The sequence below is a fragment of the Oncorhynchus clarkii genome, chromosome 5 (assembly GCF_045791955.1).
Source record: "Oncorhynchus clarkii lewisi isolate Uvic-CL-2024 chromosome 5, UVic_Ocla_1.0, whole genome shotgun sequence".
Taxonomy (NCBI): domain Eukaryota; kingdom Metazoa; phylum Chordata; class Actinopteri; order Salmoniformes; family Salmonidae; genus Oncorhynchus; species Oncorhynchus clarkii.
In genome coordinates, this window is record NC_092151.1 from 68,388,205 (window position 1) to 68,414,422 (window position 26,218).

At 44.2% G+C, this 26,218-nt stretch overlaps 1 protein-coding gene across 6 annotated transcripts in view; it reads left to right on the plus strand.

Annotated features, from left to right (window-relative positions):
- Nucleotides 1-7,198: 7,198 nt before the first annotated feature.
- LOC139409280 (centrosomal protein 350) overlaps nt 7,199-26,218 on the plus strand; it is a 36,282-nt gene continuing 17,262 nt past the window's right edge. For 3 of the 6 annotated variants that reach the window (XM_071154190.1, XM_071154194.1, XM_071154192.1), the window contains exons 1-20: nt 7,199-7,508; nt 9,112-9,189; nt 9,580-9,623; nt 9,777-9,891; nt 10,077-10,269; nt 10,651-11,240; nt 11,337-11,450; nt 12,263-12,375; nt 13,568-13,694; nt 15,157-15,803; nt 16,068-16,192; nt 16,858-17,792; nt 17,891-18,050; nt 18,298-18,443; nt 18,556-18,748; nt 23,041-23,255; nt 24,791-24,954; nt 25,139-25,249; nt 25,516-25,656; nt 25,859-26,100. In XM_071154190.1, the coding sequence (XP_071010291.1) occupies nt 9,117-9,189; nt 9,580-9,623; nt 9,777-9,891; nt 10,077-10,269; nt 10,651-11,240; nt 11,337-11,450; nt 12,263-12,375; nt 13,568-13,694; nt 15,157-15,803; nt 16,068-16,192; nt 16,858-17,792; nt 17,891-18,050; nt 18,298-18,443; nt 18,556-18,748; nt 23,041-23,255; nt 24,791-24,954; nt 25,139-25,249; nt 25,516-25,656; nt 25,859-26,100 (4,448 nt within the window). In that variant the 5' untranslated portion in view covers nt 7,199-7,508; nt 9,112-9,116. Of the gene's footprint in view, nt 7,509-9,111; nt 9,190-9,579; nt 9,624-9,776; nt 9,892-10,076; nt 10,270-10,650; nt 11,241-11,336; nt 11,451-12,262; nt 12,377-13,567; nt 13,695-15,156; nt 15,804-16,067; nt 16,193-16,857; nt 17,793-17,890; nt 18,051-18,297; nt 18,444-18,555; nt 18,749-23,040; nt 23,256-24,790; nt 24,955-25,138; nt 25,250-25,515; nt 25,657-25,858; nt 26,101-26,218 lie in introns of all 6 variants that reach the window. The other 3 variants (XM_071154193.1, XM_071154195.1, XM_071154191.1) reach the window with 2 other exon arrangements.

The window sequence follows — 26,218 nt, forward strand, 5'->3', positions numbered from 1 at the left end:
TTCCTAATTCTTATAGTCATAAGCTTAAATGTTCAATGTATGACTCACCTGTGAGCGATCTCTCTAATGTTCAGACAATTTCTATTATTTTCTCAACAATAGGTACCAAAGAGTGCAATGAACACATGCCACATAATACTAGACATTTAGCAGAATCCTGGAGCCAACTAATGTAATAGTATATTATAATGAGATTAAAATACTCATAATGGGACAGTTGGGAACTGAACATGTTAGACTGATGTGAACTGGTATTAGAAGGGACAATATCTTACTAGGCTAATAGGCTATATTCATACAATTGTCACAAATAAATCAAAATGTTAGAAACTTTGCTCTGTTACAAATGTTGTATCCTGTTTTTATTGAATAAAAGGAATACACACCAGTTTACATTGTTGACTTCATGAGGGGAGGTCATACAGACAGTCCTTGCAATACTGTACACTTTAGGATTGATAGACATGCACCACCTCCTTCAAGTGATACACAAGCTGCATGGACTACAGCCCAGATTTTGACATAGTGCAAATTTTCCTCTGATATGGCACATTGAATTTCAGCTAAATAAGGCCCTTATTAAGGAGAACCCATTAATTGATTTAAATGTAAATACTGTAGTGAACGGCGGGAAAGGGAAGCGAACAATACTTTGGAAAATCTTTCAACACATTTCCCCAAAATCAGGTTAACAAACAGCAAATCATGTTCAAATCAAATCACATTTATTTATATAGCCCTTCGTACATCAACTGATATCTCAAAGTGCTGTACAGAAACCCAGCCTAAAATCCCAAACAGCAAGCAATGCAGGTGTAGAAGCACGGTGGCTAGGAAAAACTACCTAGAAAGGCCAAAACCTAGGAAGAAACCTAGAGAGGAACCAGGCTATGTGGGGTGGCCAGTCCTCTTCTGGCTGTGCCGGGTGGAGATTATAACAGAACATGGCCAAGATGTTCAAATGTTCATAAATGACCAGCATGGTCAAATAATAATAATCACAGGCAGAACAGTTGAAACTGGAGCAGCAGAACGGCCAGGTGGACTGGGGACAGCAAGGAGTCATCATTTCAGGTAGTCCTGAGGCATGGTCCTAGGGCTCAGGTCCTCCGAGAGAGAGAAAGAAAGAGAGAAAGAGAGAATTAGAGAGAGCATACTAAAATTCACACAGGACACCGGATAGGACAGGAGAAGTACTCCAGATATAACAAACTGACCCTAGCCCCCGACACATAAACTACTGCAGCATAAATACTGGAGGCTGAGACAGGAGGGGTCAGGAGACACTGTGGCCCCATCCGAGGACACCCCCGGACAGGGCCAAACAGGAGTGACTCTACTAACTACTTGCTAAAGTGTATTTCAGGCTTGGACTTGAGAGTATGGCTATTGTCCTCTGTGTGTCAGTACACAACCACTTACATCCACTGCTTTGTACAGAGCTAAGGAAATAGTCTGCATTTCGATTTCAGCCCCTAGCACCTAAAAAGTGACTTGAGCTGTGAAGTTTGGTGACGGCCTTTGTACTTCTCCAAGGATTTTGCTGTTAAAGTACTCTTTTCATCCTGTTTTGCTGATCTGCTATGAGGATGTACCTATTCAACATTAATAATTTCCTTGTTGAAAGATGTTTGAGAAGAACAACCAGCAGAGGGTGCTATAGCTCTTTCTTTCAAAATGCCTAAATTGCTAGTTTGACATTTCCCAAATGGAATGTCAGTTTATGACAGTCTCTAACCATTGCCACTGTATCTAACCATTCTGTTGTGTCTTTTCTAAATGTATGCTTATGTTTACCTCTTCTGTTTCCCTTGAAGAAACACACTGTGTTTTTTTCTAGAAGGAAGGTTGGGGAGGAAATATTCTTGTTGCATGGAAAGAATCTGAAGAGGGTGGGAGTGTTTTGGTGTCTGGGGGTCTGGTTTGACATTCAAATGACATGGGTGGAGCATATTAACAGAGTAGTTGTCAAAGGAAAGAAAATATTGAATGTGATGCATTGCCTGTCTGGTATGGAGTAGGGGGCAGATAGAATGGCATTGAAAATGCTATATATAGTGCTGTTAAGGTCATCACTGGATTGTGGAAGGGTAGCATACGGATCAGCAGCTCAGACATCTTTAGAAAAGCTAGATGTTATCCAGGCCCAAGCCCTAAGAATATGTTGTGGAGCACTCAGGACCTCCCTGGTGGCAGCGATGAGTTGGGAGAGATGCCGTTAAAGTTAAGAAGACAACAGCTAACCATGACATATTGGGTAAACTACAAGGACATAAGGTTACAAAACAAATGGCAAGAGTTGTGGAAAAGGGAGGGAATGGGAAGGCACCTGTATAAGATTCAGGAAAAGGTGGGGGCAGGGAGGTCCTCAGGCTGAGAGAGAAGAGAGGAAAGTGTAATCACAAAGCTGAAACTGTGACACAGAAGGCTCAATAGTACATTGAAATTGGTGGGAAAACATTGACCTGGGAGGTGTGATCATTGTCAGGAGGAGAAGGAGACAGTGGAACACATTCTATTTCAGTGCCTGAAACATGGGAGGGAAAGGGAGCGATTGTTATTAGATTTGAGGAGTAATGGGGATGAAGAGCCAATATTAAATGAACTGGGGATGAAGTATTTAATTATGTATTTCATTTCCTTAGGGAGATGAGAATATTGCATAGAATTTAGACCTTTCCTTTCGCTGGTCCACACTCCAGTCGAGTTGGTGGCGGTAATGCACCTTAAAGTTGGTTGCCAACCGCCAAATAAGAAGAAGAAGACAGGATGGCACTTTTGAAACACCACTTCTCCTTATATGGTTACTTTCTAAATGCCCACTCCTTTCGAAACCGCCACTTTTCCTGAGAGATTACATATCAGTAGGTGGTAGCATAGAGACCATGGCAAAGTTAAATTGAAATTATCAACCCAGATTTTAGTCAATAACCTACGCCTATTGAAATAAGTAAATCTTGCAAAAAGGCCATGTTTGTTATCTTAACATCTGGCGCATAATAACGGCACAATTGCCAGAAAATAGCCTATCATACCTTGGTGGTTTGAGCCCTGAAAGCAGTGGTATATCAGACCGTGTACAGTGTACCACAGGATTTATTTATTTTTTCATTTAACTTGGCAAGTCAGTTAAGAAGAAATTCTTATTTACAATGATGGCCTACACCAGCCAAACCTGGACAACACTGGGCCAATTGTGTGCCGCCATAGGGACTCCCAATCACAGCCGGTTGTGATACAGACTGGTTTCAAACCAGGGTGTCTGTAGTGAAGCCTATAGCACTGAGATGCAGTGCTTTAGACCACTGCGCCCCTCAGGAGCCCAAATTACAAACCTTTTTTTTTACTGTTCTAATTATGTTGGTAACCAGTGAATAATAGCAATAAGGCACATCAGAAGTTTATGGTATATGGCCAATATACCACGGCTAAGGGCTGTGTCCTAAGAACAGCCCTTAGCCATGGCATATTGGCCATATACCACACCTCTGGCCTTATTGCTTAATCATAGCAGTGAAAACAAGTTAAATCGACATCCATTGACAGAAAATTATCTGGCGAGTTTAATAAGGGTGATTTATATTTTCTCTAGTGACATACTCTTAAACGGTCAATAATTATTATTTTGATAGAAAAGCACATTTTGCTTCTTAGTCTTTGTCATTAAAAATTGCGTTGATATTCCTTCTTAATTCGCTTGATAACGTTATAGAAAAATGGGTTTATTGGATGAATGTTGCAACTCCTATCTTGATGGCAAATATTTATTGGGCTAGTTTTCAGGCCTTTTTGGCAGCTATTGAGGGGTGAAGGGTCTATTTTTGCTAGACCTGGAAACCCTGCCTTGACCCATCTTCCTCTACTTTCTTCACTGTCTCAGCATACGACACCATCTCCACTAATCTAACCCTGGAAAACTCAACCTGCCTCTCTCGCACCAGACCCCTGGCTAAACATGGTGCACAGCATCAGGAAGTAGCATTAGCCACTCTAGCCCTTCATCATGACTCTCACTTCTATAACATTACACATAAGAGTCATTAGATGAAGGCCTCTTCTGTATGGGGAAGTTTTGTTAAGAGCCCCGACATTCGGTCTGAATATTAACACGTATTGCTTGCGGTACGATTTTGGAAGCATTATTTTTTTAAAGCAAAAGGTTAAATTTGATACACACCTTTATACGGTTAGGGTTCCCACAAAGCCATATCTCAATGTTACAGCTCATGTTTACAGAATACATATGATAGAAAGAGAGACCTCCGGTGCTAATTGGCTATCTAGCATGCTCCCTGATGTGTGTAAAGGAAGAAGGTTGCAAGAAACATGTTGTCATGTTTTATTCCAATCTTTGCAAACAGTAATGGTAAACAAACACCATATAGCCTCAACACATGGTTAAAACTATAATTTTGATGTCATGGATGGTCAGTCCTTGCATCCGTAGCTATGTCTATGCATTTGAGAGTGGTTACATTTCTTTAGCGCCATCCCTCAGCTTTTTACCGAAAAAGGTGCGGGATCTGCGCATTGTCGTTGTTTCAACGGCTGTTTTCTGCTTTAAGTAGTAATGGTAGGCTCCTTATGAGTACAACTTCAATATCCACTAGCACGGTGGTGGAGGAAAAAAAGACCGTATGCATATTTTTCTTCTTTGAAACCGACCCCTTCAAATTAAATCATCAAATCAAATCACATTTTATTGGTCACTTACACCTATTTAGCAGATGTTATTTCGGGTGTAGCGAAATGCTTGTGTTCCTAGCTCCAACAGTGCAGTAGTATCTAACAGTGCAGTAGTATCTAAAAACGATTCACAACAATACACACAAATCTAAAGGTAAAATAATTAAATAAAAATATTAGATTGAGCAATGTCGGAGTCGCATTGACTAAAATACAATAGAATAGAATACAGTATTGTATGTACATTTGAGATGAGTAATGCAGTATGTAAACATTATTAAAGTGACTAGTGTTCCATTATTAAAGTGTCTATGTACAGTACCAGTAAAAAGTTTGGACACCCCTACTCATTCAAGGGTTTTTCTTTATTTTTATAATTTTCTGCATTGTAGAATAATAGTAAAGACATCAAAACTATGAAATAACACATATGGAATCATTTAGTAACCAAAAAAGTGTTAAATAAATCAAAATATATTTTGTATTTGAGATTCTTCAATGTAGCCACTCGTTGCCTTGATGACAGGTTTGCGCACTCTTGGCATTCTCTCAACAGGTAGTCAGTCACCTGGAATGCATTGGTCACCCATGGTTTGCCAGGTCTGTGATAAGAGATTGTATGTAAAATAATGAATTTGGAAAATGTATCTGCAGTGTATGTTTGTTAGCTAGCTAGCCAGACAGTTTTAGAGGAATGATTTCATACATATTTCTAATTAACTGCCAATATGCCAACATTTAATTCAAACAGTGCAGTCAATCCACAGCCATACACTGCTGTCTCAGATCAGATGACGATGTTTAACAGCTTCAGTCAGTTTAGGGGAGGTTAAAGAAGGATTTTTAAGCCTTGAGACAATTGAGACATGGATTGTGTATGTGTGCCATTCAGAGCGTGAATGAGCAAGTTCCTTTGAACAGGGTATGGTAGTACAGTTTTGGTTTGAGTGTGACAAGAACTGCAATGCTGCTGGGTTTTTCACGCTCAACAGTTTCCCGAATGATCCAGCAAACTTAACACTCATCCATATATTTATATGTATATATTCTTATTCCAGCCCTTTACTTAGATGTGTGTGTATTAGGTAGTTGTTGTGGAATTGTTAGATTACTTAGATTGATATTAGATATTACTGCACTGTCAGAACTAGAAGCACAAGCATTTCGCTACACTCGCAATAACATCTGCTAACCATGTGTATGTGACCAATAAAATTTGATTTGGAAGCATTGGCGAAAATAAGTATTGATATTGTGTCATATAATAGCACTCACAGCTTTCCAAGATAACAACATCTGAGACATGTATGTTCTGTTTACATATATTTAGAGCTCATTTATACAGAAAATGTGTATACAATATTTTAATAGTCAATATTTTAGGTTGACTATAATTCCACTACGCAATTTCTGATATTACATGCCATTTATTTTCCTGTAAAAGACAGACATGCAGCACCTATGCCTCTACTGTTATTCATTCCAATTAGACTGGTTTTGGATGACCAAGATGGTGCATTTGAGATAACTCGGAAACTGGTTGTAGAAAGATGATGCCGCGTTGAAGTGCTAATCGGAACTAGAAAACTCTGACATTTCTGACTTTAATTTTTTTTGTAGAATTATGAGCTCCGAGTTGCCCACTTTAAAGTACCAGAATCAACCAATTGGAAGAAGTTCTACGCAAATAATTTACGTTCAATTTTAACTCTGAGGTTCCGAGATTCCGACTTCAGGAACGTACCATATGTCTATTGCCGCGTTGACTTGCTATCAGAAACTCGGAACCTCCGAGTTAAAATAAAATGTAAATTGTTTGCATAGCCCGTTCTGTTGGTTGATTTTGTACCTTCTCAAGTGATCATATTTCTACAGCGAGTTAGCATATCGGACATTTCCTAGTTTTCTAGGTCCAACTATCACGTGAACGCGGCACATGGTTATACGACGCGTTAGCAAGTCGGTAATGTCCGTTTCTTAGAATGTGTTCGTAAATTCAATCTGGAGTGCCAGTGTGCGCTCTGGGCGTTCGTAAATTCAGAGCACACACTGGACGCTCTGGCCAAGGAGTTGGGTTGATCCGAGCGTAAAGACCTCACGGCAGTCAAGCACCCAAGCTAACTAACTGGCTGACGTTGGCTAGCTTGCTACTTACTTCCAGACACAAATGAGAGAACGCCTCACTGACCATTTTACTCGCCCTAGCAGAGCTGGTAAAAGCTGTTTTCATGTTATCCAGAGCGTTGGTGACTGTAACTATGCTGCTGGCAACAATTTAATTATGCTTCTTTGCCGACGTTTACTGACACCGGCCATATTCAACGGGTATTGAGCGTTAGTAGATTAATCAACTATTCTGCGGTCTTGCACACTCTGACGAGAATACTCTGAAATCGTAGTAGATAACCAGAGTGCATTTACGAACGCAGTCTCGTGTTGTGAAATCACGCTTCCACCTCCCGCGAGGTTCTGCGGCACCAGTTTCCTAAAGTTATTTTGTCAATGGCGGACAGTCAACGTAACGGACGGGGAATATCAACACTGTAACCCGGGAAAAGACAACCTGAAACGCGGGTGGCTAATTATTAATAGAAGCCTTAAACCAAACTCTCCAATACTGAGGCTTTAATAACAGGCGACAGACCTCTGGAAATAAGTTATATGGTTGATGCTAACAAGCTAGCTGGCTAAAATCTGACAGTAGCCTAGCTACAGTAGCAGCGGCCTGGGGTTTTGTAAAAGTTGGATTTTCTGACCATCAACAAATTAGCTAGCTAGCATCACTAGCCATGGACATCTAGATTGGAGCGTCACCCGTACCGGTATGTGGCCACGATTGGCATCTTTTTGAAGTTGTGCAAAATTGCCTTTAAACTAAGCCCCAAACTAACTTTAGCCTTATAGCTAGCTACAAAGTTAGCTATTTAGCTAATGTCGATTACCCACAGAAGAACAATCATACTGAAGATAGTTTTATTAATATACATAGATACTAGTAGTAGCTAGCTAGTTTTCAATACAATGTGTGGTGTAAATCCCCCGTCGGCAAATCCTTAGTTACCTAGGTAACTAACGTTAGCTAGCTAACAATTTTACCTAACTAGTTAACTACTGTAGCCAGCGTCACTGCGGAATCAGCTTTTCTTGATTGATTCAGTCTCTCATCTAGACATTGAGACAACTAGCTAACGTTAGCTACTTGCAAGTGACCGATGTTGTGCTTCAATGTGGACAACTGGACAGTCATGTTTATGTGAATAATTCTATACAAAATGCAGCCTAAGTTGATTTAACTTTTGTGTTGGCAGCCTTACCTTAGTTTTTCTATTAGAGACAGGTAGCTAGCTAGAATAACACACAATTTAAGGAAACGATGAATAATGGCTTTTGAAACGTAAAAACACAAACTATAGCTAACGTTGTGTGCCCAGTTATTACACTTTTATTACAAAGTTGTTGCATTTAAAGTATTTTTTTTTGCCTACAATGCCTGATCATTTGCATTGTATGTAGTGAACGAATTGTTGTTGCAGATCTCATATTTTATTAAACACGTTGATTTGTGTCTGTCACTTTCAGTTGGCAGAGAGACTGTAAAAAGTGGTAGCGTGTATGAGTGTATGGGGAGTAGGCTAGATCTTGAATGTAACCATAGCATTTGCAATAGTCATTCATGCTAGCCTGAACTGACCACCTTCAAGGAAGTGTTATGTGTTGTTTATGAGTAAACTGTCTTGACATGAGAGGAATGCATGAAGTGTGACATATGAGATGCCAGAATGTCCTGTTTTTTTCTCATTTGAACACATCTAGGTAAAGGGACCATTATTGGTTTATTTAACAACATCTTAACACTGGGAGAGGGACAGGCATTGATTGTGTGCAGCCCTATGGGACTCCTAATCACGGCCGGATGTGATACAGTCTTGATTCGAACCAGGGACTGTAGTGACGCCTCTTGCACAGAGATGCAGTGCTTTAGACCGCTGTGCCACTCGGGAGCCAAATACATAAACCATGTTAGTTATTTGCTGTAGGACCGGTTTTAAATGGTAGTGCAACCTCTCTTGAGTTAGCAGTCTGTCATGAAAGTCAATTTCCTAGGCAACCATATATATGTATAATTCTTCCTGTTTTGACCCACTGCACATAGAGGTGCTTGTCCCAGTCACTTGGATTATCTGCCTGCCACTATCTTTAATGTTGTGTTTGGCTTCAGTGTTTCTGCTGAGGCAGTTTGTATTCTGTGTACTCTGTTTTCCGAGGTAGATGGCAGCATAAAAGTACTGCTGCTGACATTACATTCCTTTTTCTAATTTACAGCTACTCAGTAAACTGCATTTATTGATCAGATGATTGTCTTGGTGAAGTGTTATCAAGTATATTTCCTTACTTCATTACTGTCCTCTACTATTCCAATTGAAGGTGTGATGTGGAGCTCCAAGCGGAGTGAGCCACACCTGACTCCCCCGGCGCAGCCTACTGGGCAGGATAACGGGAGAGGTCAGCTTCTTAATGTCTCTTATGCTATTATTATCCTTTTTATGTCAGTGCAACATCCTACTGTCTGGCACACTGAAGTAATAAGGACTTGGGATACCCCTCCATGTCACCTCAAATGTGTCTATCACAGCAGGTTGGTGTTAGCTTAATTGGGGAGAACGGGCTCATTTTAATGACTGGAGTTGAATGGTATCAAATTCATCAAACACATGGATTCCAGGTGTTTGATGCCGTTCCATTTGTTCTGTTCTGGACATTATTATGATCCGTCCTCCCCTCAGCAGCCTTCTGTGGTGTCTATGGGGCTGCAAAGACGTTGTTTACCTTTTTGTGTTGCCTTTTTTCTTTAGCCCCGTGTTTCTTTTCACTGAAATGCCTTTCTCCACTCAGAGCTGTCAGCTGCATGGACAAGTCTGAATCAGACCAAAGCTGCTGTAAGTAAACCAATATTTACATTGTCTGATTTTACTGTTTCTCTCTGAGGGGAGACACCCTTAATGTGGTATTTGTGATGTCTGTCTGGACTCTGAAGTGAGTTTTTGTTCTACATTGTGTATCTGAGGCAGGCGCTCTTGTTTTCCTTGCAGTTGCGGCACATTGAGAACCGCCTGGAGGCAGCTCCTGGCTCTGGGGTTCTGCTGGAATCCATCATGGATACAAAGAAAAGCTCTGGGGGCGCCACAAGAAAAGTCAGCCGCAGGGGTGAGGCACCCAATGGGATAGCTAATCCTTGGAAGCCATGGTTACTATTTATAGAACAAGGTTCTCCCTCGAACTGGACTTGGCAGCAGCAGCAGGCATCATCATTACTTTGCAGATACAAGTGTAATTAATTTTGCATTGCAAGGTTAGTTTGCAGGGATCTAACCCTATCTCTCCTGACTCAGATGGGCGGCGCACAGAGGACTGCTCTCAGGCAGGTGGAACCTCCAAGTCCAGCACAAGAAGTCGTCGCAGCCCAGACAAGAGCTCCCGCAGCCCAGACAAGAGCTCCCGCAGCCCCCTGAGGAACACCACGCAGGACAGCAATGTCCGTAGGAACAACTGTGTGGAGTTCAAGGAGCCTCTGGCTTCCTATAGGTATGCATTGTTAAAACACTCATATTTTTATGAGATGTTTTTTTTTTTTAAATCAGAAGTGCGTTTCTACTGTATTTACTCATGTTTGCTGTGACTGAGTGGAGGTTGTGCTATGATACAGGACAAAAGGTTGTTTTTTCAGTCCCTGTCTGTAATAATTTAAGGCCTGCTGTCAGAGGATGGTTGTTAAGTGGCTACTTTAAAATAGTCCTTTTATACTAATAACCGCCACATCTACATGTGTAAGTCTTTGCACATAAAAGGATGCTATTCAAAGCCATATGATCTTGACACCTCCCACTCGAGTAGCTTGTTTTCTGAGGTTTTTGTAAATAGCAACTAGCCAATTTGTTTCTGCTCTAATCATCCTGCTCCCCCCAGGGAAGCGACTCCACCACCCCTGACCTCCTCCCAGCTGGAGGCCCACAGTCTGCAGTCGGAGGTGGCTAACCCCCCTCCCCCGGACTTCTGTCTCAGCCAGCTGGTCTACCAGAGCGACACCCGAGACCAGCAATCCCGCCGAGACCTGGACAGCACACACTCGTCTGCTCTGGACAGCACCGTGGTGCGCTACCTCAACGACCGGCCCGCGCTGGACGCCCTGCGTCCCCCAAGCCACGCTACTGCAGCCAGAGACCCTCACAGGGAGGAGGGCCCGGAGGACAGGCCCAAAGCACACACCCTGGAGTGCCCGGCACCACCCTCAGCAGAGAACTCTTCGTCCTCCAGTCCTGGCTCAGCCTCCCAGCGGCTGGAAAACTTAAGGCGAAGGCAGCCGGATGACAAGCTGGAGAAGCTGAAGGAGCGGATCCGCAGGCAGAGAGAGCACCTGGAGGAGGCTGCAGAGAGAGACGGGTTGCTGGGGTACCTGGATCAGACAGTGGGCATCGCTGGAGCTGTGGAGAAAACCACCGCACCCACAGCTAAAGTGCGCAAAGTGGCAGCCGCACCTCCGGCACCTGTATACAAAGGTAAGGTCCACTGGAGAGATGCAGTTACACTGGATGTAAAAATAGCATTACAAAATGCCTTCAAACCGAATCTTATGTAACCCAATCCCATATCAGGTTTCAGCAGTAGTGAGACAAAGATCCGTACTCCTGATGGGAAAGTGTGGCGAGAGGAGGAGTTCCACAACCTGAGCAGAGAGATCTACAGAGACCTGTCTCGCCAGCTCTCAGGTGGGCACCGAGCAGTAGATGTCAGATCACAGAACACACACTATTATATGCTACATAATAATCCCTGTAGTACAGAGTTGTAGGTTGTGACTCAATGCACTTTTGAGATGAACTGCCAACTCATCGACGTTCAATAGAGTCGATGGGCTGTTGAGATCAAATGGCATCAAATGGACAGTGTAGTTGATTGTCCTGTTTCATAATAGGCTATAAATGTGACAGTCCTGTTTCAAGCTCCTTTGCATAAATGCTGCTCTCCTTTTTCAAACTGCCCTGGAGATTAGATGGCATTAGATACGCACCAGTACATTCAGGAGGACTGAGACCTATTTGACCTATCCCAATCAACTGTTTCCTTTAGGAAATAATGTTACTGTCCTTTTTGATACGAGGATAATGCTGAGTTAGAAATACCACCAAAGAAATCTGCGTGTTCTCTTTTTTAAATTTAGGAAAACTTGATGACTGCGTTGAGGTTTTCGCTGCAGCAGACTTTCCTTGCATTTTGCCACAACTGCAACACGGCTCATTTCCCATAGTTTTGTATGACTACTTGAAGATTTTTCTTCTCTCAAAGTCTCTTTTCTTTGTCCTCTCTGGCACTCTGCTGATTCCTGGGCTTCCACCCAAGTGTAGGAGCCAAAGCGCTCAGCGTCTTCATTTACACTGACACAGTCCACCAGCTTCCTATTCAATAGCTTTGTTTTGCATTCAGATTTTTTTTTGGGCTGCTTTTTGTAATTTGATAGTTCTGTTCATTTCCACTCTGTGGTGCTCAGACTGTCATGTCATCTCCTTTCTCCCCATTTTAGACAGTACCAAGCCCCAGCAGCGGCCCACAGAGAAGGCTAAGGAGAGGAAGCCGTCCAAGCCTGTGAGGAAAGTCCATAAATCAGCTCCTGTTCCTGACCCAAAGACCAAGCCAGGTTGGATCTTTTTCCTTTCTCTTTCTTTCTTTCAATCCCCCCCCCAGTAGTGCTTACTCATCCTGGGTCTATGAATTCAATAGAAGATGTCAAACTTACTTCAATATTGTGTGTAGGTTAGGTGATAATACTCATTAATAATCATTGTGAAGTCAAGGGGTCTTTCACAAAGGGGAATCCCCCTCAGTAGGAGACTACAAATCACATTTATTTTGGTTCATCAGTTACTGTGCAGTATGCACACTGAACCAGAGCAGGCGTATCACAGTGAATACATTTGGCAGGCCCGTACCACAGAAGGCCTCTCTTAACTGTGTGCTAGTCAACAGGCCCCTCTGTTTGTGTGTGAGTGCCAGCATTTAGTCTCTTATCTTCAAAGATATGTCCAGAATGTATCCCATGCTGATTGCAAGCAAGCAGCGGCTTAGAGGCACACTATCTGGAATGCAGATGCTCGCCATACCAGCTCTCACAGCTGAGAACAGACACCCTTTAACAGGGCCCATACCAGTCTCTCAATTTCATTTAAGGGCCTTTATTGGCATGGGAAACTGATGTTTACATTGCCAAAGATAGTGAAATAGATAATAAACAAAAGTGAAATAAAAAATGTACAGTTAACATTACACTCACAAAAGCTCCAAAAGAAAAGACATTTCAAATGTCATTAAGTCTATATACAGTATTGTAATGATGTACAAAAGTGAAAATAAACAAACATCTCTCTCTACTTCCCAGTGCAGTTGAAAGTGAGATGAATGTGGTATAACCTAGTCTTATCCTGTCACCCAGCTATCCTCCCCTTCTACCCTGCTGCTGGCCTCTGCTCCCAGACCGCTCACTAAAAATAGCCCTCTGAAATCTGTGATCAAGTTCCTTTACAAAACAGAAACAGCTGCTGGTCTTTCAATTTTCTAAGTTGATTTCAGATGGTGCATAATTGAGCCAAACTCATTAAATTTGATGATGTCGCTCTAAAATAATTAATCTCCAAAGACGTTCAAAGTAGAGAGAGAAATCATGTTTTTGTCTCTCTTTTGGGGACATGAAGATCCTTGCACTTCAAAGGGTTTTATGTGATTCATTTAAGTTGTATATCTTGGCGGTCTGAGAAACAATCCTAACGTAAATCATTACTGCAGAACTCAACACTGATTATGACCTTCTGTGTGTTTTCTTTCCGTCTTCGCTGTTGCTGCAGTGATCAGCACCACGTCATGGCGGGAGGGCCAGAAGATGGTGAAGATGGTACTGGGTCCCGCTCCACGTCTGCCTCGAGAGCAAAGGCCAGAGCCCACAGACAGACTGGCCAGGACAGGTGGGATTTGAGACTTGCATACTACCCTCACTCCTCTCTGCTCTGCTTGGCCTCCCCCCCTCTCCTCCAACCCCTCCCCTCTCCTCCACCCCCTCTTCGTTCCACCTCGCCTACACCCCTCACCCATCTCGCTCATCCCCCTCCACTACATTTACAGGCAAATCAAATCTAACTCTATTTGTCAGCACTATGAAAACCAGACAGCAGTTGGTGGTCTGGTAAAACAAAAAATGTGTGACAAAGCAATCGTGTTAGTAGTGGATATTGTTACAGTATATGTGGTGTTCATGTTTTTTAGTGTTGATTTCATGTTAAAAGGCATACAGTGCCCTGCGACAGACAGTCGGCATGGCTAAAGAAATATCAATAAATAAAGGGGTTGTCGTCTCTTCCAGCACACAGGCACATTAGCAAACATTGGCTGTCAGTGACCGGAATTAATTACGATTGACTCACTGTTTCTGACTAACTGCACAATTCAGCACGGTCTGGTTTCCAGTGGTTGTCCCTGTCAGCATGGTCTGGTTTCCAGTGGTTGTCCCTGTCAGCACGGTCTGGTTTCCAGTGGTTGTCCCTGTCAGCACGGTCTGGTTTCCAGTGGTTGTCCCTGTCAGCATGGTCTGGTTTCCAGTGGTTGTCCCTGTCAGCACGGTCTGGTTTCCAGTGGTTGTCCCTGTCAGCATGGTCTGGTTTCCAGTGGTTGTCCCTGTCAGCACGGTCTGGTTTCCAGTGGTTGTCCCTGTCAGCACGGTCTGGTTTCCAGTGGTTGTCCCTGTCAGCATGGTCTGGTTTCCAGTGGTTGTCCCTGTCAGCACGGTCTGGTTTCCAGTGGTTGTCCCTGTGCTAGACTCAAATACACAGGGGGGAATTGGAGTGAGGCATGTACTGCCACTATTCTAAGACAATAACAGATCAGCCAGGTCTTCACATAACATATCATACAGCTAATGCATCTGGCCATGTCTACTTCTTATCCGTATTCATAAACATTAACTAGTCACAAGTTGCTACTACTAGAATTGGGATAATTTGCTCAAATCTTTTGACTTGAGGACTACAATAAAAACAGTTGCTAAATGGAATCAGAGTTGAATCTAAAGGATTTCAGCCTTGGCATTCTAAACATTCTCATTTTGTAAGCTAGCTAACGTTAGCATAACAAACTAGCTACTTCTGTGCAAATTAAGTGTTTGTTGTTATTTAAAGAAATGCCTGTGAAAGTGTTTATGGTTGAACTTTGAAGTTTTCCTTATAAAAGTTATTGCTCAAAACTTTCAGAAAAAATGGAGATGTGATTAAAGGCCTAAAAAACAAAACAATGCTGTTAAAAATGTTAACTTTGACAGCCCTAATGGCGACCAATATTTCCCACCTAATCATGCACTCAAAACATTTTCCTTTCCATTAACAATAATATCAGTCACCAATCAGTACCCTTTGTGTCTTCACATATCTTTTCCAGGACCCCTTCCCCGGTCAAATTCAGACCACCGTCCGGAGCTGAAGCATCGGTCCAGACCCAGCAGCCGAGACAGGACCACCCATCCCAACCTTCAGTCTGCAGGCCCAGCCAAGGACAGGGCCCCCAACACAGACGACCTCTCTGCAGATATCCGGGGCATCCTGGATGACCTGCAGCTGAAGAGCAGAGCAGAGGAGCGAGATCCAGCGGATCCCAGGAGAGGTTCAGAGTCCAGGGCCAGAACCACAGCATGGACGACTGGTGGCTCCTCCTTATGGGGCTCCCAAAGTGCCAGCCCTGCCAAGCGCAACAAGCCGGAGCCCTCAGAGCCAGCGCCCAGGAAGAGGCACTACGACTCAGACTCAGTGCGCCAGTACATCGCCCGGCAACAGGAGGAGCGCAAGAGACGTCAGGTGGAGGAGCGGAGGGCTCAGAGGGAGGAGGCGGAAAGGAAGAGCCAACGTCTGCAGGAGCTGTACAGGAAGCAGAGAGAGGGGGTAGCCAATAAGGGCCCTGCACTACCGGAAAGCCCAGTACAGAAACGCCTGCAGGAGACCTACACCAAACTACTTCTGGAACAGGCTCAGCTAGGAGAGGAACCTCTGCCTTCCCAGACACAGCCAGCATCTGCCACAGTCATTTACCAGGTAAAGGCATCTTTAGTTGTAATGGGGATGAAGCCCTCACCGTCCCCTTACTCGCATGGCATGCTTTAGTGAAAATGGGGATGGCATGGCTGGTGTGTCAAATGCAATTCATAGCTGCTCTTGTTATGTAAAGGGACCAATATGTGAAATAGTAACATGTAGAATTACCCTCAGTTTAACTCCTCAAGTTGCCTGTAGGAAATGACACCTCTCATGTGGTGAGTGAAACTAGCTATGAGTTATTTGTGGTGTGTTCCCGTATAGCAGAAGTCCCTGTACCAGCCATCCGGGGAGTCGGACAAGGAGAACAAGAGACAGGAGAGACCCCAGAGTGCGTCCTCCAGCAGTGACCTGTCTCTTTCTGAGCCCCCGCCCCCTCCACTCTCAAGGTCATTATATATGTAACCTTTTCCACTAGCACTGGCTAGTGTAGAGGCCCAAAACAAAGCACAGAACCATAGTACTTCCTCATAGCGAAGCAACAGAGCCAATAAGGAATTGTTTGTTTCTAAACTGTCTGTTTCCATGGGCACTCCTAGCAGCATTTCAAAACATGGTGGCGTATGCTCGGTTAACCTTAAAACAGGGAATTTCCAGTGCTATTTTAGATTCAACAGTTACATTTACACAGAGTCATCTGATGTATGTCTGGTCCTTGTGTGGGGTAAACATTACGGTATGTAATCTGCATAATGCTCATACGCTCTTGAGTTGCTATGCAGTTCTTGGAATTTTGTTGACTTGATCCTCGGCCCTGAACATGTTTGCTTGTATAGTGAACACACAGGTTGTTCTCAGAAGCTCATGGGTTAGACTGTACAAACCACATATTTTAATGGCCGCATGCATATTTAGATGTCTTAAATTCTTGTAAACCTTTGACATAGCCTATAGAGAGTATTGCTGAGTACTAAAATGCATTGAGTCCATATACTAAAGGACTTTGTGAGTCCATAAAACAATATTTCCAGTGTTTCCAAGCCCTTTTTTTCAATACACTTTTAAAAAGTGTAGTATATTTGAATACTAATCCTCCGCTCTCTTCTTCCTGTAGGAATGAGTTGGGCTTGGGAGTTCCATCGTGGCTGCAGCCAGACCGCCTGAGTTCTGCAGTCAGACCCTCCACCGCTCTGGCTCCACCCACAGACCAGCTCTTCTCCCCACTCTTAGGCCCGGAAACAGCAGGGAGCTCTGGTGGGAGGGGAACCAACCCCCCAGCAAGGCCCCAGCACTCTACTCTCAATGGAGCTGGCAACAAGACCAAGATGAACCGCATTGAGGCCCTGAAAGCCACTGCTGCGTCCCTGTCCACTCGCATAGAGAGTGAAGCGAGGAAACTGGCTGGCGCAGGGATAAACTATAGCTGTGCATGGGACATGGATGTGACTGGTCTGACCCCTCCGGATGACGGCCACTGGGCCAAACCTGTGAGCCCACCGGTCAGAGAGAGAGCTGATGCTGCTGACGAGCTGTCCATGAGGATCCAGAGGCTGCTGAGTGCTGGCCAGAGCACATACAACGGAGCTCTCCCAGGGGTGGGCAACCTGCACAGCTTCAGAGAGCAGAGAGACAGGACCTCTGCTCCAGGCAGCAGGCCCCAGACAGCCCCAGGCCTCAGCTCCCATAAGGAGCCAGAGGAGGAGACGGGAGGGAAGACCATCACCCATGACTCCAGTGGTGAGTCCATCAGTGAGGGCCCACTGCTGAGCGAATGCAGCCTGTCGGAGGGCGACGGGAGCCCCCTCACCAACATAAAGGGGGTCCCAAAACCGGCAGAGCGTCTTGGGGCTCTGGACTTCTGTGCAGGCCAGCGGGAGGGCTTCCAGCCCATCTCTCACTTCCAGAGAGAGGCAGAGAAGTACCCGGGGCTCAGCCCCCTCTCTCAGCAACGGGACAGCAGCCGTGGCCCATGGGAGGAACTGGCCAAGGGAAGCCCTCATAGTGTCATCAACATCTTCACCAAGAACCACCTGTTCAACCACACCAAAGGTTAGCCAACACATTTACACACCCAACCGTATCCTTAGTGTTTTGAATGAAGAATGAACTTTTAAACAATAATCTGTTCCTCTGGCTTCTCCCTGCAGTTGGAGGAGAGGAGCGAGCAGACCGGCGTTCCCCTCCTGTGCATTGTGGCCTGTCTGCAGCCAGCTTAGTGGATGGGGCACCAATGTATGAGGATGATTTTGTGTCATCCCGTAGCAGCGGCGGCAGCAGCCAATATAAGAAAAGATACAACGGACGCAGGTAAGGAGGGTTTCTACCACTGTCACGTGACATGGTGCTGCTATCTGAATACTGCTCTCATGCAATAAAAACATCATTTTGAAAAAACTGTAAAAATGACAGGATTAACCACAAGGTGGCACTCATGTCACATGGCTGACAGAGAAGCCTGGCAAGGAGTTTTGAAGTTGTCTTAGTAGTCTTTTTGTGGTTGTTAGATGCACATGATGTGGGACTTGAACCATCTTTTATCAACGTCTCATTGCAGTGTCACGAGTGGGAACAGTCACTATGATGAGTTGATGAGTCGCAGGTCCCCTTATGACACCAGGACTGTAGTAGACCTGCCATCCCATCACTCCGCAGGCTCCACACCAATATCGTCACCTCACTCAAAGGGCTCTGTGAAAAGGGGTGAGATTTTCACCATAAAATAACCACTTTCCCTGAAATTATGCTATCAAGTGACCATTTCTTACCAGTGAAAGTGTCTCTGCTCTAAAGAGAGTTTCTCACCTTTCTTTAGGCTCTGCTTCAGACAAGAGTGATGCCACTCTGGTGGAGGAGCAGAGGAGTCCCTGCTACCCGGGCTTGGAGGCCCTGACTAGAGACTCCAGATGGGGAGGCTCAGTTTCCGAGAGAAGCTCTGTCCACAACCTGGTGAAGAGCGCCTACTCTGACTGTACACTAGGTGGCGCATCGGGCGACACACTTCGCAGGTAAGTGGCCTCAGCCAAGCCCAAAACTCTTCTGATTCCCAGGAGTCCCAGGAGCTTGAATATCTTCCTTGACCTTCAGTTATTATTGGTATTTCTGAGCACATTTGAGTGGGGATATTATTTTTGAAGGCATACAGTTGAAGTCAGAAGTTTACATACACCTTAGCCAAATACATTTAAACTGTTTTTCACAATTCCTGACATTTAATCCTTGTAAAAATTCCCTGGCTTAGGTCAGTTAGGTTCACCACTTTATTTTAAGAATGTGACATTTCAGAATAATAGTAGAGTGATTAATTTCAGCTTTTATTTCTTTCATCACATTCCCAGTGGGTCAGAAGTTTACATACACTCAATTAGTATTTGGTAGCATTGCCTTTAAATTGTTTAACTTAGGTCAAACATTTTGGGTAACCTTCAACAAGCTTCCCACAATAAGTGGGGTGACATTTGGCCCATTCCTCCTGATAGAGCTGGTGTAACTGAGTCAGGTTTGTAGGCCTCCTTGCATGCACACGCTTTTTCAGTTTTCTATGGGATTGAGGTCAGGGCTTTGTGATGGCCACTCCAATACCTTGACTTTGTTTTCCTTAAGCCATATTGCCACAACTTTGGAAGTATGCTTGGGGTCATTGTCCATTTGGAAGACCCATTTGCGACCAAGCTTTAACTTCCTGACTGATGTCTTGAGATGTTGCTTTAATATATCCACATAATTTTCCTACCTCATGATGCCATCTATTTTGTGAAGTGCACTAGTCACTCCTGCAGCAAAGCACCCCCACAACATGATGCTGCCACCCCGGTGCTTCACAGTTGGGATGTTGTTCTTTGGCTTGCAAGCCGCCTCCTTTTTCCTCCAAACATAACGATGGTAATTATGGCCAAACAGTTCTATTTTTGTTTCATCAGACCAGAGGACATTTCTCCAAAAAGTACCATCTTTGTCCCCATGTGCAGTTGCAAACCGAAGTCTGGCTTTTTTATGGCGGTTTTGGAACAGTGGCTTCTTCGTTGCTGAGCGGCCTTTCACATTAGGTTGATATAGGACTTGTTTTACTGTGGATAAAGATAAGTTTGTACCTGTTTCCTCCAGCATCTTCACAAGGTCCTTTGCTGTTGTTCTGGGATTGATTTGCACTTTTCGCACAAAAGTATGTTCATCTCTAGGAGACAGAACGCGTCTCCTTCCTGAGCGGTATGACGGCTGCATGGTCCCATGGTGTTTATACTTGCGTACTATTGTTTGTACAGATGAACATGGTACCTTCAGGCTTTTGGAAATCGCTTCCAAGGATGAACCAGACTTGTGGAGGTCTACACTTTTTTTTTTCTAAGGTGATTTCTTCTGATTTTCCCATGATGTCAAGCAAAGAGGCACTGAGTTTGAAGGTAGGCCTTGAAATACATCCACAGGTACACCTCCAATTGACTCAAATTATGTCAATTAGCTTCTAAAGCCATGACATCATTTTCTGGAATTTTCCAAGCTGTTTAAAGGCACAGTCAACTTAGTGTATGTAAACTTCTGACCCACTGGAATTGTGATACAGTATGTTATAAGTGAAATAATCTGTCTGTAAACAATTGTTGGAAAAATTACTTGTGTCATGCACAAAGTAGATGTCCTAACCGACTTGCCAAAACTATAGTTTGTTAACAAAAGAAATTGTGGAGTGGTTGAAAAACAAGTTTTAATGATTCTAATCTAAGTGTATGTAAACTTCTGACTTCAACTGTATATGGCAGAGTTTTTTCTGGATCAAATAGATTAGAGACTTAGGTGGTGGGTGTGGCAATGGGCACGGTCTGCCATCTGCACAGCTGGAGTTTAGAGACATTTTTAGACACTTTTAGAGGCCCCCCCATCTTGATGATCTAGAGACATTTTTATAATTAAGCCAATTTTCTGAAATTCTACAAATTTTTCCCATGGATCTGAGAGATGTGTGCCTATTTTTAAAGCTAATTTCCTCATTCTAAGATTATATTATAAAAACAATATCTATAGGTCCCTCATCTTTTTTACGTAATTTATGTCTGTTTTTTCACACTGAAAGCATTTTTCCATCCTGATTTCAATGGCAGAAAAGTCCCTGTATTGGTTTCACTGTGCAGTCTCACTTCAGGGAGAGTAATGATTAAGTGAACCCCGGCATCCAAAGACCAGCGCTGCACCCCATGCTATTTACACAGTTCAAATGACGAGAGAATATTGAAGTGAAGTTGGGACACCACACCGCAGCATTAAGTACTGCCGTGCATCTCCTCCTCATGGACTGCACAAGATTTGCCAGTTCTTGCTGTGAGATGTTACCCCACTCTTCCACCAAGGCACCTGCAAGTTCCCAGACATTTCTGGGGGGAATGGCCCTAGCCCTCACCCTCTGATCCAACAGGTCCCAGACGTGCTCATTGGAATTGAGATCCGGGCTCTTCGCTGGCCATGGCAGAACACTGACATTCCTGTCTTGCAGGAAATCACGTGCAGTATGGCTGGTGGCATTGTCATGCTGGAGGGTCATGTCGGGATGAGCCTGCAGGAAGGGTACCACATGAGGGAGGAGGATGTCTTCCCTGTAACGCACAGCGTTGAGATTGCCTGCAATAACAACAAGCTCAGTCTGATGATGCTGTGACACACCGCCCCAGACCATGACGGACCCTCCACCTCCAAATCGATCCCGCTCCAGAGTACAGGCCGCAGTGTAACGCTCATTCCGTCGATGATCAACACGAATTCGACCATCACCCATGGTGAGACAAAACCGTGCCTCGTCAGTGAAGAGCACTTTTTGCCAGTCCTGTCTGGTCCAGCGACGGTGGGTTTGTGCCCATAGGCGACATTGCCGGCAATGTCTCGTGAGGACCTGCCTTACAACAGGCCTACAAGCCCCCAGTGCAGCCTCTCTCAGCCTATTGTGGACGGTCTGAGCACTGATGGAGGGATTGTGTGTTCCTGGTGTAACTTGGGCTGTTGTTGTTGCCATCCTGTACCTGTGATGTTCGGATGTACTGATCCTGTGCAGGTGTTACACATGGTTTGTCACTGCGAGGACGATCAGCTGTCCGTCCTGTCTCCCTGTAGCGCTGTCTTAGGCGTCTCACAGTACGGACATTGCAATTTATTGCCCTGGCCACATCTGCAGTCCTCATGCCTCCTTGCAGCATGCCTAAGGCACGTTCACGCAGATGAGCAGGGACCCTGGGTATCTTTCTTTTGGTATTTTTCAGAGTCAGTAGAAAGGCCTCTTTAGTGTCCTAAGTTTTTGTAACTGTGACCTTAATTGCCTACTGTCTGTAAGCTGTTAGTGTCTTAACGACCGTTCCACAGGTGCGTGTTCATTAATTGATTATGGTTCATTGAACAAGCATGGGAAACAGTGTTTAAAACCTTTACAATGAAGATCTGTGAAGTAATTCGTAAAAATCTGAATAATCTTTGAAAGACAGGGACGTTTCTTTTTTTGCTGAGTTTATTTGGGCATAAAGGCTAAACACTAATAATTCAAATGTGTTTAGGAGTTGTAGTTCAGAGTGCTAGGGAAAGTAGTGTTGTTACTCTGGTTGTGGCTGAAGGGTCTGCAGCAGCCAACCTCATGCCGTCGACAAGAGGGGCGTGGGTGGGGGGGGCTAGCTGACACTGACTCTTTTGTTTGGGCTGCGCGGTGGTCAAATCTCCCCACTGCAAAATGGGCACGTCGCCAGGCAGAGTTGTCTCCTGTAACATTTGAGCATCCTCAGTGGCATTTAAAAAATATATCAGATTCCCTCCATACTGTTCTGTCTGTGTGATTTGATAACATTCAGAATCCAGTCCTTAATGCTACAGTTGTTCTCTGGTAAGGTAAAGCACTGGGTGCGCTAGCAGTTAGGGCATCAGAGAGGCACCACTGTCCACTACAGTGTCTACTGTTTCCAGCTCGGAAGCCGAAGCATATATCATCATGGATTAGACATCGTTGCCTGTTCCACTGGTTCAAAGCAGCACAATATGGTCCAATATTGATACCGTTCTTTCAGCATAACATAGTTAGGATGGCTTTCCTCTGGCCCCCTTTCCTTGATTCTGTTAGTCCCTGGTTCCCATTTCACCTTGTTACAGTGCTCTGTATAGCACACATACCTGAAGTCAAACGGAGTGTGAAAAGTTATGTCAAGTTATGTTTTTTTTTGGTACTTTTTCAAACTAATCCTTATTTAAAGCCTTAAATTGACAGTTAGAAATGGGACGTGACATTTATTTTCAGAAAGCATGCACATGAATACATTCGTTTTTTTCTTGTTTCCAGTTTGGGCTTGGACAATAAGAAATCCACCAGAAGCCCTGGCCTGTCTCCAGCTGGCTCTCCTACAGGCTCTGGTTCTCCTCGTGTGTCTCCAAGCAGCGCCTCCCTAGCGGGGGCAGACACCCTGGGCCTGGGGTCCGGCTCTCCTCACTCCTCAGCCCGCCCCAGCTCATCCTCATCCCTGTCGTCTTCAGCCAAAGCAGAGCCCAAGGCTGCTGGTATACCACCTAGAAATACCCGCTCAGCAGTTTAAATACATACCAGTATTGCCTAGCTACAGTGCCTTCGGAAAGTATTCATACCCCTTGACTTATTCCACATTGTGTTGCGTTATAGCCCGAATTGAAATCGGATTAAATAAATACAAAATCTCACATCTATACACAATACCCCATAATGACAAAGTAAAAACATGTTTTTAGATTTCAAATTAGTTGAAAATCAAATAGAGAAATGTATAATTTGCATATCTATTCACACCCCTGAGTCAATACATGTTAGAATCACCTTTGGCAGCGATTACAGCTAAGAGTCTATCTGGGTAAGACTCTAAGAACTTTGCACACCTGGTATGTACAATATTTTTACATTATTTTTTTAATTCTTCAAGCTCTGTCAATATGGTTGTTGATCATTGCTAGACAGCCATTTTCAAGTCATAGATGTTCAAGTAGGTTTAAGTCAAAACTGTCTTCTTGGTAAGCAACTCCAGTGCATATATGGCATTGTGTTTTAGGTCATTGTCCTGATGAAAGGTGAATTTGTCTCCCAGTGTCTGTTGGAAAGCACACTGAACCAGGTTTTCCTCTACGATTTTTTTCCTCTAGGATGCATGTTTTGGAATATTTTTATTCTGTTCAGGCTTCCTTTTCACTCTGTCATTTAGGTTAGTATTGTGGATTAACTACAATGTTGTTGATCCATCCTTAGTTTTCTCCTAGCACAGCCATTAAACTCTGCAACTCTTTTCAAGTCACCATTGGCCTCATGGTTAAGTTTTCTACATTTTACATTTCAGTATTTTAGCAGACGCTCTAATCCAGAGCGATTTACAGGAGCAATTAGTGTAAAGTGCCTTGCTCAATGACACAGTGACACATTTTTCACCTCATTAGTTCGGGGACTTGACGCAGCTACCTTTCAGTTACTGGCACAACACTCTTAACTGCTAGGCTACCTGATAGTTTCCTTCCTCTCCGGCAACTGAGTTAGCAAGGATGCCTGTATCTTTGTAGTGACTGGGTATATTGATACACCATCCAACGTGTAATTAATAACTTCTCCATGCTCAAAGGGATATTCAATATTAGCTTTTTTTGAAAATGTATTTGTGAGACATGGAAAACCTGTCTCACAAATCTGTGTTTGAAATTAACTGCTCGATTGAGTGACCTTACAATTATCTGTATGTGTGGGGTACAGAGTGTAGACCGTGATGAGGTAGTTATCATAAAATAATGTTAAACACTATTATTGCACACAGAGTGAGTCCATGACACTTGTGACTTGTTAAGCACATGTAGGCTTGCCATAACAAAGGGGTTGTATACTTGACTCAAGACATTTCAGCTTTTAATTTCTTATTAATTTGTAAACATTTCAGAAAATGTAATTCCACTTTGACAGTATTTAAATTCCGGCTGTAACACAACAAAATGTTCGGAAGGTCTAGGGGTGTGAATACTTTCTGAAGGCACTGTACTATCCATGTCTTAACTCTCCCTCTCTTTGTTTCTGTCTCTTTATTGTCCAGGTGATCTCCACTACACCCCAGGGGTGTTGCAGCAGCGTATGTCTGCAGAACTCAATTACCTGGAATCTATAGAGGAGTCAGTGCGTCAGCTGGGTGACGTGGAGCGGCTGAGGGGCGTGTCTCTGGCTCAGCATGAAAGCGTCTCGCTCGCCCAAATACTCAAGGTGATAGATGCTAACCCACCAATCAGAACACCTGAAGATTGCTAACAATATGTTTAGATGCTTAGTATAGTGCTGCTGCACTTTTGAAACATTACCTTCGGCACTTTTGGCGTGTTCGTTATGTTCTGGTAGTTTTCATTCGCCTTTTCCAATAGGTCCTGACCTTTGACCTCTAACCTTTCAGGCGCAGCAGCAGCGGCACGAGCGTGACCTTTATGAGCTGAAGGTGAAGGCAGAGCAGGAGGCACTGGAGACCCAACGTCAGCTGGAGGAGACACGGCAGAAAGCAGCCAGGGTACTGTACACACAGCACTGGCATTTAGAACGAGCAACTCTGCAGAATACAGAAAGGAATCACCTAGAGTTAGAACCATGCCCCAACTTGGTAGATTGTTGATACTCTCAAGGAGGGCTTCATATTTGCAAAACACCTTTAATATTCATAGAACGCAATCTAACTTCACTGCATTTGTTGTGAGATGAGAGCTATTTTATTAGACGTGTGTAGACCGTGTAGTGTGATTCACGAACTGAACTGTGTGTGTGTGTGTGTCATTGCAGGCTCACGTGGAGCTGCAGGAGAACATGGCTCAGACCCAGCAGCAGTCTCTGGGAGGCATGCAGGAGGCCACCACTAAGATGATCAGCCAACAGGCTGAGTCTGTACGCTATACGGCCGAAGCTGCCCGCCAGATCAAAGAGGTGAGAACACTCCCTCTCCACTCTTTTCTCTACAGCCAGTCACTGGCGTTGGTTTTTGTTTGTTTCCTCACTTTGTTTGTTTCCTCAAAACTACATGTTGTATTGAAATTAGGAAAATATTACAAATATGCAAATAATTACCGTCTACTTTAGGTTGGGTTAAGTCTGCTTTTCAGTTGATACAAGTTGCTCTCTCTCCCAGATGACCGATCTGGCACGTTCTCAGATTGCTGGAGCCATAGGTGTCCCTGCTGCTGCTCCCATCACCACCCTGTTTGACCAGCAGAGGCAGCATCACCAGAGCTTCATGAAGCAGCTCCAGTCCCGCACTGACACAGAGAGCTCCAGGAGTGAGGTGTCTGCTGCCTGGACCAGGACTGAGGATCCCCTCTCCTCCCTGGACAGCCGCTCTGACTCCATTCCCTCCAGGAGACCCACCCTCAGGTACTGGGTCTTTCACACACTGGAGCCTCACAGACACCAGGGGTCTTTCCTTGTTAGCTCACTTGACTTGGTCAGGAAAAACTTGGTCCCATTAATAGGCATTACCTTGACTCAATAC